Here is a 12,319-nt window from a genome sequence, read left to right on the forward strand (position 1 = left end):
ATTGTGCAGCACATAAGATCAACAGAACACAGTGTGCTTTGAGGTACACTCTAAGAACTAAAACTGATAATTACTTAAATATTTTGGTGCAACACACTGACATTTTAGACCTTCTTCAGAATACTGTATATACTATGGGCATCATGGTGCTGATCCAGAATCCTTACATTATTATTTATTACTAGAGCTACAATAATAAAGCAATGAGGAGGAGGAAGTAATAAATATGAAATAATGTATTTATGATGATTCCATTTGTTTCACTATCCACTCTGTGCAGGGCAAAGCTTATTACATGTATAGAGATACAATCATTTTACTGCTGTAAAATCCAAATTTTGTCTTATTTAAAATATAAATCTAATATAATCTGCATCTTAATGTATGTTCTTTAAAATACAGTGTGTTTTTAATATATTATAATTATAATAATGCATAATTATGTGGACATGTATATTAGATCGTTTTTTAGTGAAATATAATCCCCCCAGAAGGGCAGGAAATGCTCTGTAACTTACTTTAAAACTAAATATGTTCACTAAAACGGTGACAGAGCTACAGACCTATGACAGCCTTACACAGGTAGCCAGCAGCTATGACCAGCACTACTTGTGCAGTTAATAAAAGGACAGGTAATGTTTGTCACGCTGTTGCACACACAGCACGCTCGTTTGTTTCAGTTCGTCAAATTGCCACAAGACAACTTACCAACGTGTACGTAATAAGCTAATACTCCTGTGTGCTACACACTACAGTGTGCGCTGTACACCTACTTACTGGGTTTGTCGCATCAGTCTGTGTCTCTGAGTTAACTTGTGTTTCTCTTACAGCTCCGGACCGCAAAAAATGCGCGTGCTCTTTGTGAGCTCGTTCCCGGCTCGTAACCAGCGCGTTCTGCCGTCGAGGGCGATCATTGGTTAAATGTGATCATGTGACTGATGCAAGCCAGATCCTTTTATTTAGCAAAACTGTGATTAATAGTTAAATATTATTGTTGAAGGGCACAGACAGGACTCCGCACGCACGCACACATTAAAAAAAAATAATACTTTTTTTTTTAAAAAGTTGCCTCAACAAAAGGGCACCTTGGGCACCCATCAGGAAAGGGGCGGGTGCTCAAGCCCCTCTAGCCCCCCCCCCTCTGCACGTGCCTGTCGCAGAGAACGGGGGTGTGAGAAGACTCCAAAACCTCCCTCCGCCCGCTCATTGTAGTGTTGATGCATGTGTGTTCTAAGGTGCATTTCCCCAGCTTTGGAAAATTCAGAGGCACAGATGAAGCTGGGGTACACAAAAACTGTAAAGCCAGGTGGAAAAGGTTCAGATAAGATGTCTTCCTGTTCCCCCAGTACGTTAAAGGATCCTCTGATCTTGGAATGTTTCTCTCCGACACTCTCCACAATACTAAGGGGTTGGCAGTCCGTTATAATAAAACTCAGGACTGCATGGTCCAGAACAGACTTCCTAGGTGCTTGATTTCAAAATAATAAAACGCATGTTAATTAAAAAATGATGATAAAGCAGTTCAGTGTCAATATAGGCCGACCTGTGTTCATTCTCGGTGTGTTTGTCTCCTCATTTTCATGTTTGGTTCTGTAATGCCTGAACACTGAGGAGGTGCTTTTGATTGTGTAACAAAGCTCAGCAGAATAGAAAATAAATAATTTACACTGCAAGTCACATTGCTGTTTTTCCTATTCTGATAGATTACACTGAAACAAAGACAGACAAACTATTCCCTTATTTGCAGTTAAAAGATCAAAATGATCCCACACAGCAGAAACATTTTTTTTTCTTTCAAGCTCAATTTTGTTATGGAGAGATGTTTTTTTTTTGTTTTTTTTTATCTTTGCGAGAGTAATTTTGGTTTTTTGGGGGGTTTTTTGGTGGCGACTCATCCCATTGACAGATGCAGATGCGGTACCTTTTAAACACAGTTTAGCGCGTTGGTAATGAGCGATACAGCAGCTGTATCGATCACGTGACTTTTTCTTAAAGCGACACACGCACCGATACAGGTTTCGCTCTGTGAGCTTGATACAAGCGTCGGTGCATCAGTGTTGCTGGACCCATCACTACTATTTCGGAGTTGACGTCACGCCGCAATGCATTGTGGGAGCGCGGCGGCATTTTCGGGGTCTACGAATCAAATCAAACACACTGTGTTGGAACGACGATTACAAGATGCTTAAAAGCAGCTTAAAAGAGAATGAACTGTATAGAGACCGATTGCGTCCAGAGGCGAAGCGGCGGTACTTGCAGAAAATAGCGTGCATTGGAAATGTGGACCCGTATGAAATACGGCCGTGGAGTAGAAACCCTGAAGACCAACCGCTATTGACGTAGCCTGATATATTTCATACCTTATCTGTGGAGTCAGCGCGTACAAGTCGTCATTCAATCAAAGGTAAGTCAGCTCGAGTACAGCGAGTGAAATGCGTTTGATTTCCCTGCAAACATTCAGATTACTGCAGCATAAATTCATTCATGAGGGGAAATTACAGTGAGAACATGTGGAGACTGTTAGGTGGATAACATAGTGAGTTCAGTGCATTGATGAGACACTGTCCTGAAGGATTTAGTTATTCTCTATGGTTAAAGAAATTGCAATGATTTATTAATGTTTATTATAAATAATTCTAATTATACATCTTGCTTCCATATTTGTATCTTGTGTCACTAAAAATACATTTTATTTTAGTTTTATACTTTGATTAATGACCTGCAGAATCTCCTTAACATATTAAGTGATTCATAATTGTCACTTTATGCTTTCTCCATCTCTAAAGTGATGACATCCTTGCATTACATACTTTAGGTTCATTTTCTGCAGGCAGGTTTCTGACAGAACAGACAGATTTAGACTATAACATGCAGCGTTCTATAGATGGACACATAAAGAAATGAAAAATGACATGTATGTGCTAACTTTCTTGACACTTTGTTACATTTATGATAAAGTAGATTAAACACATTTGTGTCGGCCTTGGCTCATAGTTCTTGTCTTTAAATGAACTTTGTCTGTGTGTGTTTCAGGTCCTGCACTCTAAGACTGAATGAACCAGCATTGCAGCCATGGGTCACTGTGAGCATCACAGGGAAGGTTGAAGCCGCCCGCTGCACCTGTATGGCCGGAGTCGCAGAGACCTGCACCCACGTCGCTGCTCTTCTGTCTAAAGTAGACGGAACAGTGTTGATCCGTGGCACAAGGACTGTTACAGATGAACCTGCATACTGGGTTTTGCCTGGTAATAATACCAAGATACACCCAGAGGTTGGCCATAAGATAGACGACTTCTCTTCAGCTGCCCAAAAAAAGGCTCTTGATCAAAACATACACAGACCATCTGTAGTGACAGGTAAAAGGAGCCGTCCTCAAAAAAGAAAAACCCCACCTGCTACTGTGGAGGAGTTGTCACTGCTATAATGCCATCATGTTTTATCTAGGGGTCTAGATGTATGCCTGTAGTGCACTGCTGTGTAAATAATTTGCATTTACTGAATATGTACTGACTGAGTCCCACTGTTCAAAAGTTGAATAAAGAAACTAAATTATTTTGCCTTTTTTTTTTTTATTAAAACCACTTTATAGAACATCACATCAGTAACAGTGTAGAATCCATGTCATTTACAGTTTACAAATGACAAAATGTTTACACCAAATCATGAGTGTTTACATGATATCACCCACTACTAACATTACTTTATTTACTGTATCTTTTGAAAAAATAACAGCACAAGACTTAAGAACATTTAACAGGAGCAGGTTTCATTCTTCTCTGGTTTTATTATCACACTGTTCACCAAACGCAGCAAACCTTCACCATCTTATCCAGAAGGGTCACCTCTTCACCCTCACATGGAAGAAGTAATCTGATTGGCATGGTGGTTTGTTTGAAGCAGGTCCCTCGTGTAGCGCTGGAAACCTGTCATGATGTTTCATCCATTTCATCGGCTGGTTTGCTGCAATAATGCCAAATAATTAGCAACTCTATAAATAGACGGTAGTTCTGCAAAATCACTCAGTAGGATGTTTGTTCTAATTTGCTATGAGCTCAGAGCGCATCGAAAATGAAACTAATAGGCTATAAAGAGAGATATGAACATATTTAGAACTTACCGGAATGAAAATGTCTGGAGCACCAACAGATATTTGGAGATGGAAGAGAGCTGCACGTCAGCTCATCTCACAGCTGCTATCCAGGCTAGACGCCTTCGTTTGGTAACATCGATACACGAGCTGCCTCATGTCGCTTCCAGGTTGGGAAAGCATAAAAAGACAATCCAACCTTATTCCCGTGCCGGTCGTAAGATCGAACATTGCAGCCGAGCACACAGCAAGTACGAACCATGACTATGCTATCGCTCCTAGCTTAGACCCCCAAAATGGTGAATCGGGCCAAAATCCTTTCCACGCCCACCCCCGTGACATCACGCTCCGAAGCCCTATAGTGATGTGTTGTGGTGCTTTGCTCCCACCCCTTGTGTTCCGTGTTTTCGTCTTCCCTTCGTGTAATTCTTCATATTCGTGTACTGTTAGTTTTCCCAGTTTAGGTTTTTGCTTAGTTTCCATGCTCACCTTCGCCATTTCTGTTTGTATCACCATGTGATGAATAAACTCACTTGCATCTGAGCTGCCTGCATAAAGGGTCCTTTGATAATTTACACACGGCTCGCAAACCGTGACAAAAACACTGGAAAAATTGGGCTGTTCTAAAACGTTTGACGGGTAGTGTATATATTTAGTTTATATATTTTCTTTATTTATAATAGTTTGTTTTATATTGTAGCAAAGTGTTACTTGGATACTTCTCTATGTGCTTCTTTATGTGCAATTTTGTTGCATTCTGAGCCTTAGAAATTTATTGTGATGAACTGCTGTTAGAATCAAGTTAAATTCTGATAAATCAGACAATTACCTCTCCAGCTGTTGTTACAGTCTTTGTTTATCGGGTCCTTACAGGGTAAAAGATGACGACACCTAAAGAAATCCTTCTGGGGACTTTGGAGGATTTGGAACGTGATGACTTTGAAAAATTTAAGTGGCATCTGAAGAACGGGTCTGTAGAAGGTTTACCAGCAATCCCAGTGAGTAAACTGGAGAATGCAGAGAGGACGAACATAGTGGATCTGATGTTTGATACCTACTCTATCAACACTTTTGAAGTTGCTAAAAATCTTTTGGGGAGGATAAACAAGAATGATCTGTTGGAGAATTTAAATAAAACCATCCCAGAACCCACAGGTAAGTCAGGGAATGACTAAACAAAAAATACATAAACAATAAAAACCTTAGTTAACATTACACAGATGCCATTAAAATCTATATAAATAACAAATCCAAAACACTTGCCAACACTTTCAGGAGTGAGAGACTGCAGAAAGCCAACAGTTTATGTTTTATGCATCTGCACAAATAACCTCCTGTGTACACATGAATATCTGCTCTTTGGGTTGGTTTGATTAAAATGGGACCAGCAGCAGGTTTTCTGCCCATTTTACAGATTTATATTGTCAGATTGGTTTTAGAGCTGTTTTATCAACATAAATGAGGCGACAACAACAGTTTGGGACACGTCACAAATATGATCAAAGTGCTTTCTCTTAAATCTATTTACCAGTTGAAGGTAAAGTTAAAAAAATGGCTGCCATTTCTTTCTGCTGTTTGGAGACCCAAACAAAAAAATGCCCAGACAGTAAATGCTTTTTATTATGGTTGATAAACAGGACACTAAGGTGATTGGTCAAAAGTTGGAGGAAAGCCACAGTTCTCCTTATTTGACTGAAATCCACCATTTCAGCTCATGTTTTTTCTTCTGCAGCTTTCTGGGAGATTCCACTTCAGCCTTCTGCTGGCAACGCTCCCGTTACCAAGCTTCCCTTAGGCAGCATCATTAGAAGACATAGCATACATTTACACTGCTATGCAGATGATACCCAGCTCCATCTGTCCATGAAGTCAGATAACACACACCGATTAGTTAAACTGCAGGAACGTCTTAAAGACATAAAGACCTGGATGGCCGCTAACTTTCTGCTTCTTAATTCAGATCAAACTGAGGTTATTGTACTCGGCCCTGAAAATCTTAGAAATATGGTATCTAAGCAGATTCTTACTCTGGATGGCATTACCTTGGCCTCCAGTAACGCTGTGAGGAACCTTGGAGTCATTTTTGACCAGGACATGTCCTTCAACGCACATATTAAACAAATATGCAAGACTGCTTTCTTCCATTTGTGCAACATCTCTAAAGTTAGAAATATCCTGTCTCAGAGTGACGCTGAAAAACTAGTTCTGTCATGGTCCTGGGTCGTTCAGCGTTTTGTTTCATTTTTGGTATCACCTTGTGTACTTTGTGTTAATTCTGATTTTGTATTAGTTCTTAGGTTGATCTCTACCTGTGTCTTTCCTCTGTGTTCTGTTCGTGTCCCCGAGTTTGTGTTGTAAAACAGTCTGTTTCCTGTTTTACTTTGAAGGTTTGTGTCTCGTCTTGTGAATTAGGATCAGCTGTGCTCCCCTCCTGTGTGTCATTCCCTCATTACCTTGTGTGTATTTATAGTATGTGTCTGCCTGTGTTCCTCGTTGTGTCGTCTGCATTACTGTGTTAATCAGTGTTACTACTCGTCTCTCTATCCAGCCTTCTTTGTGTCATCTCTGTGTATTCCCCGCTGTCCTTATGTTTTCAGGTTTGTCTGTTACAGTGGCAAAAGTATTCGGCCCCCTTGAACTTTTCCACATTTTGTCACATTACAGCCACAAACATGAATCAGTTTTATTTGAATTCCAGGTGAAAGACCAACACAAAGCGGTGCACACGTGAGAAGTGGAATGAGAATCATACATGACTCCAAACATTTTTTACAAATAAATAACTGCAAAGTGGGGTGTGCGTAATTATTCAGCCCCCTTTGGTTTGAGTGCAGTCAGTTGCACATAGACGTTGCCTGATGAGTGCTAATGACTAAATAGAGTGCACCTGTGTGTAATCGAACAAGGCCGAACAAGGAGAGCGCTGATCAGAAATGCAGCCAAGAGGCCCATGGTGACTCTGGACGAGCTGCAGAGATCTACAGCTCAGGTGGGGGAATTATTAGTCGTGCACTGCACAAAGTTGGCCTTTATGGAAGAGTGGCAAGAAGAAAGCCATTGTTAACAGAAAACCATAAGAAGTCCCGTTTGCAGTTTGCCACAAGCCATGTGGGGGACACAGCAAACATGTGGAAGAAGGTGCTCAGGTCAGATGAGACCAAAATGGAACTTATTGTTCAAAATGCAAAACGCTATGTGTGGTGGAAAACTAACAGTGCACATGACTCTGAACACACCATCCCCACTGTCAAATATGGTGGTGGCAGCATCATGCTCTGGGGGTGCTTCTCTTCAGCAGGGACAGGGAAGCTGGTCAGAGTTGATGGGAAGATGGATGGAGCCAAATACAGGGCAATCTTGGAAGAAAACCTCTTGGAGTCTGCAAAAGACTTGAGACTGGGGCGGAGGTTCCCCTTCCAGCAGGACAACGACCCTGAACATAAAGCCAGGGCAACAATGGAATGGTTTAAAACAAAACATGTCCATGTGTTAGAACGGCCCAGTCAAAGTCCAGATCTAAATCCAATCCAGAATCTGTGGCAAGATCTGAAAACTGCTGTTCACAAACGCTGCCCATCTAATCTGCCTGAGCTGGAGCTGTTTTGCAAAGAAGAATGGGCAAAGATTTCAGTCTGTAGATGTGCAAAGCTGGTAGAGACAGACCCTAAAAGACTGGCAGCTGTAACTGCAGCAAAAGCTGGTTCTACAAAGTATTGACTCAGGGGGCTGAATAATTACACACACCCCACTTTGCAGTTATTTATTTGTACAAAATGTTTGGAATGATGTATGATTTTCGTTCCACTTCTCACGTGTGCACCACTTTGTGTTGTCTTTCACCTGGAATTCCACTAACATTGATTCATGTTTGTGGCTGTAATGTGACAAAATGTGGAAAAGTTCAAGGGGGCCGAATACTTTTGCAAGCCACTGTAGTTTTTCCAGTTTAGGTTTATGTTTAGTTCTGCCCTCACCTTGGTTTGTTCACTGTAAATAAAACCTCACTCGCATCTCCACCACTGTCTGCAACTTGGGTCCTCATTTAACTCCACCGCACGACTGCTGCCCCAGCCGTGACAAGTTTATGCATTTATTACGTCAAGGCTGGATGACTGTAATTCATTATTATCAGCAAGTCCTAAAAACTCGCTGAAAAGGCTTCAGTTAATCCAAAATGCTGCAGCAAGAGTCCTGACAGGGACTAGAAAGCGAGAGCAGATTTCTCCTGTATCGACTTCCTGTTAAATCCAGAATTGAATTCAAAATCCTGCTCCTCACATACAAGGTCTTAAATAATCAGGCCCCATCTTATCTTAATGACCTTGTAGTACCATATCCCCCTATTAGAGCACTTCGCTCTCGCTCTGCAGGCCTACTTGTTGTTCACAGAGTATTTAAAAGTAGAATGGGAGGCAGAGCCTTCAGTTTTCAGGACCCAAAAAGATAGTTGGGGTTTTTTCTGTTGTATTATTGTAGGTTCTTTATCTTACAATATAAAGCACATTGGGGTGACTGTTGTTGTTATTTGGAGGAATTAATAAAAAAAACTTTTATACTTGAAATTCTTTCATTTATTCTACATATTTATTCATCACTGGCTCCATATTGTTGTTTATGTAATATGTGAAATGTTGCTAGTATTGATTTGGTGCTGTATAAATAAACACAATTAAATCAAATGTGTCTCTATAAAACCTGCCCTCAGTTATAACCCAAGTGTCAGGGCTCAATGGCTCATGAAAAGGAATGGAGTCAAGCACAGAACCAAAAAACGGAGGCTGAGTGACTTTTAACAGAAATGTATTTTACTAGATTTCTTGACAGAGAAAGCTGAATCACGGCTAAATTCAACAGCAAGCGAGGTATTATGAGAAGTGCAGAGCTGAGGCCAGAACATAAGCTGAGGCAGGTCAAAGGAACAACAGGGGCAGAATCGGGCGAATAGAAACTATCCAGGATCACTGGAACAAAGGAGATAATAATCAGAGTGGTCCACAGTGTAGTGAATGAGTCCAAGATTTAAAAACTAAGAGGTGTTATGTGGCTGCAGGTGGAGATCAGCTGGAGGAGGAGATGAATTAAATCTGGGTACAGAGTGAGATGTGGGTGCACAGGGAGGCAGGCAGCTGAGGATGGCAGTTTGCAAGAGTGAGTTTTCCCAGCAGTGGCAGGCCAGAATCCTGAGGCGTGACTTATGGCGAGAGTTGGAAGATGTATCCAGGTGCCGACTAGGGAACAGGAAAAGAGGGTTACGCGAAACAAGCTGAGGAGCACAAGACAAAATGTGAGGCAGAGAACTAACTGTGGTAAGCAGACAATCTGGAGAAGGTTCATTGTGAGTGCTGCTCATAAATACTGCCGGAGTAATTGGCAACAGGTGAGGAGCACGGAGGAGTGAGGAGGGCTCCACCCAGGCGAGGAGAGCTGATGCTGTGGAAAGTTACTCAGACTCACCCGGATCATGACACCAAGAGTCCAGTGAACTGAACACATAACCACAGTAACCAGAATGCAGTTTTCTCATTTGTGTCATTTGCTGTTTATTCATGCAGAGATTCTCACTGAGTGTCAGCTCAAACTCAAGTCAGACCTGAAGCAGAAGTTCCAGTGTGTGCTCGAGGGGATTTCTACAACAGAAAACCCGACCTTCCTGAGTCAGATCTACACAGAGCTCTACATCACAGGGGGAGGGACTGCAGAGGTCAATGATGAACATGAGGTCAGACAGATTGAAACAGCATCCAGGAAACCAGACAGACCAGAAACAACCATCAGACAAGAAGACATCTTTAAACTCCCACCTGGAAGAGATAAACCAATCAGAACAGTGCTGACAATGGGAGTGGCTGGCATTGGGAAAACAGTCCTAACACAGAAGTTCACTCTGGACTGGGCTGAAGACAAAGCCAACCAGGACATCCAGTTCATGTTTCCATTCACTTTCAGAGAGCTGAATCTGCTGAAAGAGGAAAAGTTCAGCTTGGTGGAACTTGTTCATCACATCTTTACTGAAACCAAAAAAGCAGGAATCTACATCTTTGAAGACTTCCAGGTTGTGTTCATCTTTGATGGTCTGGATGAGTGTCGACCTCCTCTGGACTTCCACAAAACTGCAATCCTGACTGACCCTAGAAAGTCCACCTCAGTGGATGTGCTGCTGATAAACCTCATCAGGGGGAAACTGCTTCCCTCTGCTCGCCTCTGGATAACCACACGACCTGCAGCAGCCAATAAGATCCTTTGTGACATTGTTGACATGGTGACAGAAGTCAGAGGGTTCACTGACCCACAGAAGGAGGAGTACTTCAGGAAGAGATTCGGAGATTCGGAGCAGGCCAGCAGCATCATCTCCCACATCAAGACATCACGAAGCCTCCACATCATGTGCCACATCCCAGTCTTCTGCTGGATCACTGCTACAGTTCTGGAGTTTGTCATGAAGAACAAAGAGAGTCAAGATCTGCCTAAGACTCTCACAGAGCTCTACCTACGCCTTGTGCTATTTCACCTAAAAACGAAGGACATCAAGTATGATGGAGGAGCTGAGACAGATTCATGCAGGAAGATCATTGAGTCTCTGGGAAAACTGGCCTTTGATCAGCTGCAGAAAGGAAACCTGATCTTCTATAAATCAGACCTGACAGAGTGTGGCATCGATATCAGAGCAGCCTCAGTGTACTCAGGAGTGTTCACACAGATCTTTAAAGCTGATGAGTGTCACATGTTCAACAACGTTGTTTACTGTTTCATCCATCTGAGCATTCAGGAGTTCTTTGCTGCTCTTCATGTCTATCTGACCTTCATCAACTCTGGAGTCAACCTGCTTAAGAAACAATCTCCTCGCTTTAAAATCTTCCAGAAAACACTTACTGTAAAAGACTTCTACCAGAGTGCTGTGGACAAAGCCTTAGAGAGTCCAAATGGACACCTGGACTTGTTCCTCCGCTTCCTCCTGGGTCTTTCACTGCAGACCAATCAGGATCTTCTATGCATGCTGACACAGACAGGAAGTAGCTCACAGACCAATCAGGAAACAGTCCAGTACATCAAGAAGAAGCTCAGTGGGAAACTGTCTGCAGAGAAAAGCATCAACCTGTTCCACTGTCTGAATGAACTGGATGATCGTTCTCTAGTGGAGGAGATCCAACAGTCCCTGAGATCAGGACGTCTCTCCACAGATCAACTGTCTCCTGCTCAGTGGTCGGCTCTGGTCTTCATCTTACTGTCATCAGATCTGGATGAGTTCGACCTGGAGAAATACTCCCGTTCAGAGAAGGCATTTTTGAAGCTGCTGCCAGTGGTCAAAGCATCCAAGAAAGTGCTGTAAGTGAATCTATGAACAAATATGTTTAATAATGCTAGATGAATAAAATAATATGTCTCCATTGTTATTCTTCCTCAGGCTGAGAGATTGTAAACTCTCAAAAAGAAGCTTTGAAGCTTTGTCTGAAATTCTCAGCTCCCCATCCAATCATCTGAGAGAGCTGGACCTGAGCTCGAACTACCTGCAGGATTCAGAATTGGATTTGCTGTGTGTTGGACTAAAGAGTCCTGACAGTAAACTTGAAACTCTCAGGTAAGGATACAGACGTTTTGACACTTTTTGACTCTTAAATCTGTAAGTTTATCTTGATGCGGACGTTCAAAGTCAGCACAATTTTCCTTTTAAGTTCCTGAGTTTATATTTTTGACTGTCAGGTTGTCTGGACAGATGTTTTTATTTTATTTTATTTTTTTACTTGTCCCTAAAGTCAGAACTAAACCCACATGTAGATGACTTTCTGTTACTGGAGCAGCCTTCCTGAAGACAGCAGTGTGTTTTCATGCTTTTAAAGCCAAACTCACCTTTCTGACCTGGCTTTCATTTATTATCTATTTTTGTTTGTTTATTATATATTTATTTCTACTGTTTAACTACTGCTCACATCTGTTATCCTCCTTTTTAATTGTTCATTTCTTTTTACCCAGTGTTTCTATATTGCACTTTGTATTTGTCATCTATATTTATCATGCACTACTTTGCTCATTTATTGTTTGCTTTTAATGTTATTAAATTCCGGTCCTTTGGTATTCTTTACGGCCAAAAAGACACGGCTCAAAAGTGGTCTTTTTACTTTAAAAAATTATCTTTATTTTACATATCCGGATATGGAGACCTGAACACACAACCCCAGGTCTGAAGCACAAAACAGGAAGCCTAGTCATTTATATAGACGTCACACACACTTTAAG

The 12,319-nt window shown here is 41.6% G+C and overlaps 1 protein-coding gene across 1 annotated transcript; it reads left to right on the forward strand.

Moving 5' to 3' along the window:
* Positions 1-4,968: 4,968 nt before the first annotated feature.
* Positions 4,969-11,667, forward strand: LOC146548256 (NLR family CARD domain-containing protein 3-like). Its single transcript, XM_085266206.1, has 3 exons — positions 4,969-5,242; positions 9,640-11,410; positions 11,490-11,667. The coding sequence occupies exons 1-3, from the start codon at positions 4,969-4,971 to the stop codon at positions 11,665-11,667; spliced, it is 2,223 nt and encodes a 740-aa protein (XP_085122332.1).
* The last annotated feature ends 652 nt before the right edge of the window (positions 11,668-12,319 follow it).

The sequence above is a fragment of the Mchenga conophoros genome, linkage group LG23, assembly GCF_057382185.1.
Source record: "Mchenga conophoros isolate Kocher_MC1m ecotype Shallow Benthic linkage group LG23, M_conophoros_male_GT1.1, whole genome shotgun sequence".
NCBI lineage: Eukaryota > Metazoa > Chordata > Actinopteri > Cichliformes > Cichlidae > Mchenga > Mchenga conophoros.

Excerpts from the sequence above, each read along its gene's own strand:
- LOC146548256 (XM_085266206.1), top strand. The coding sequence starts at position 4,969 with ATGACGACACCTAAAGAAATCCTTCTGGGGACTTTGGAGGATTTGGAA. Across the intron at positions 5,243-9,639 it reads AACCATCCCAGAACCCACAG|AGATTCTCACTGAGTGTCAG; the intron begins GTAAGTCAGGGA and ends TTATTCATGCAG. Across the intron at positions 11,411-11,489 it reads AAAGCATCCAAGAAAGTGCT|GCTGAGAGATTGTAAACTCT; the intron begins GTAAGTGAATCT and ends ATTCTTCCTCAG.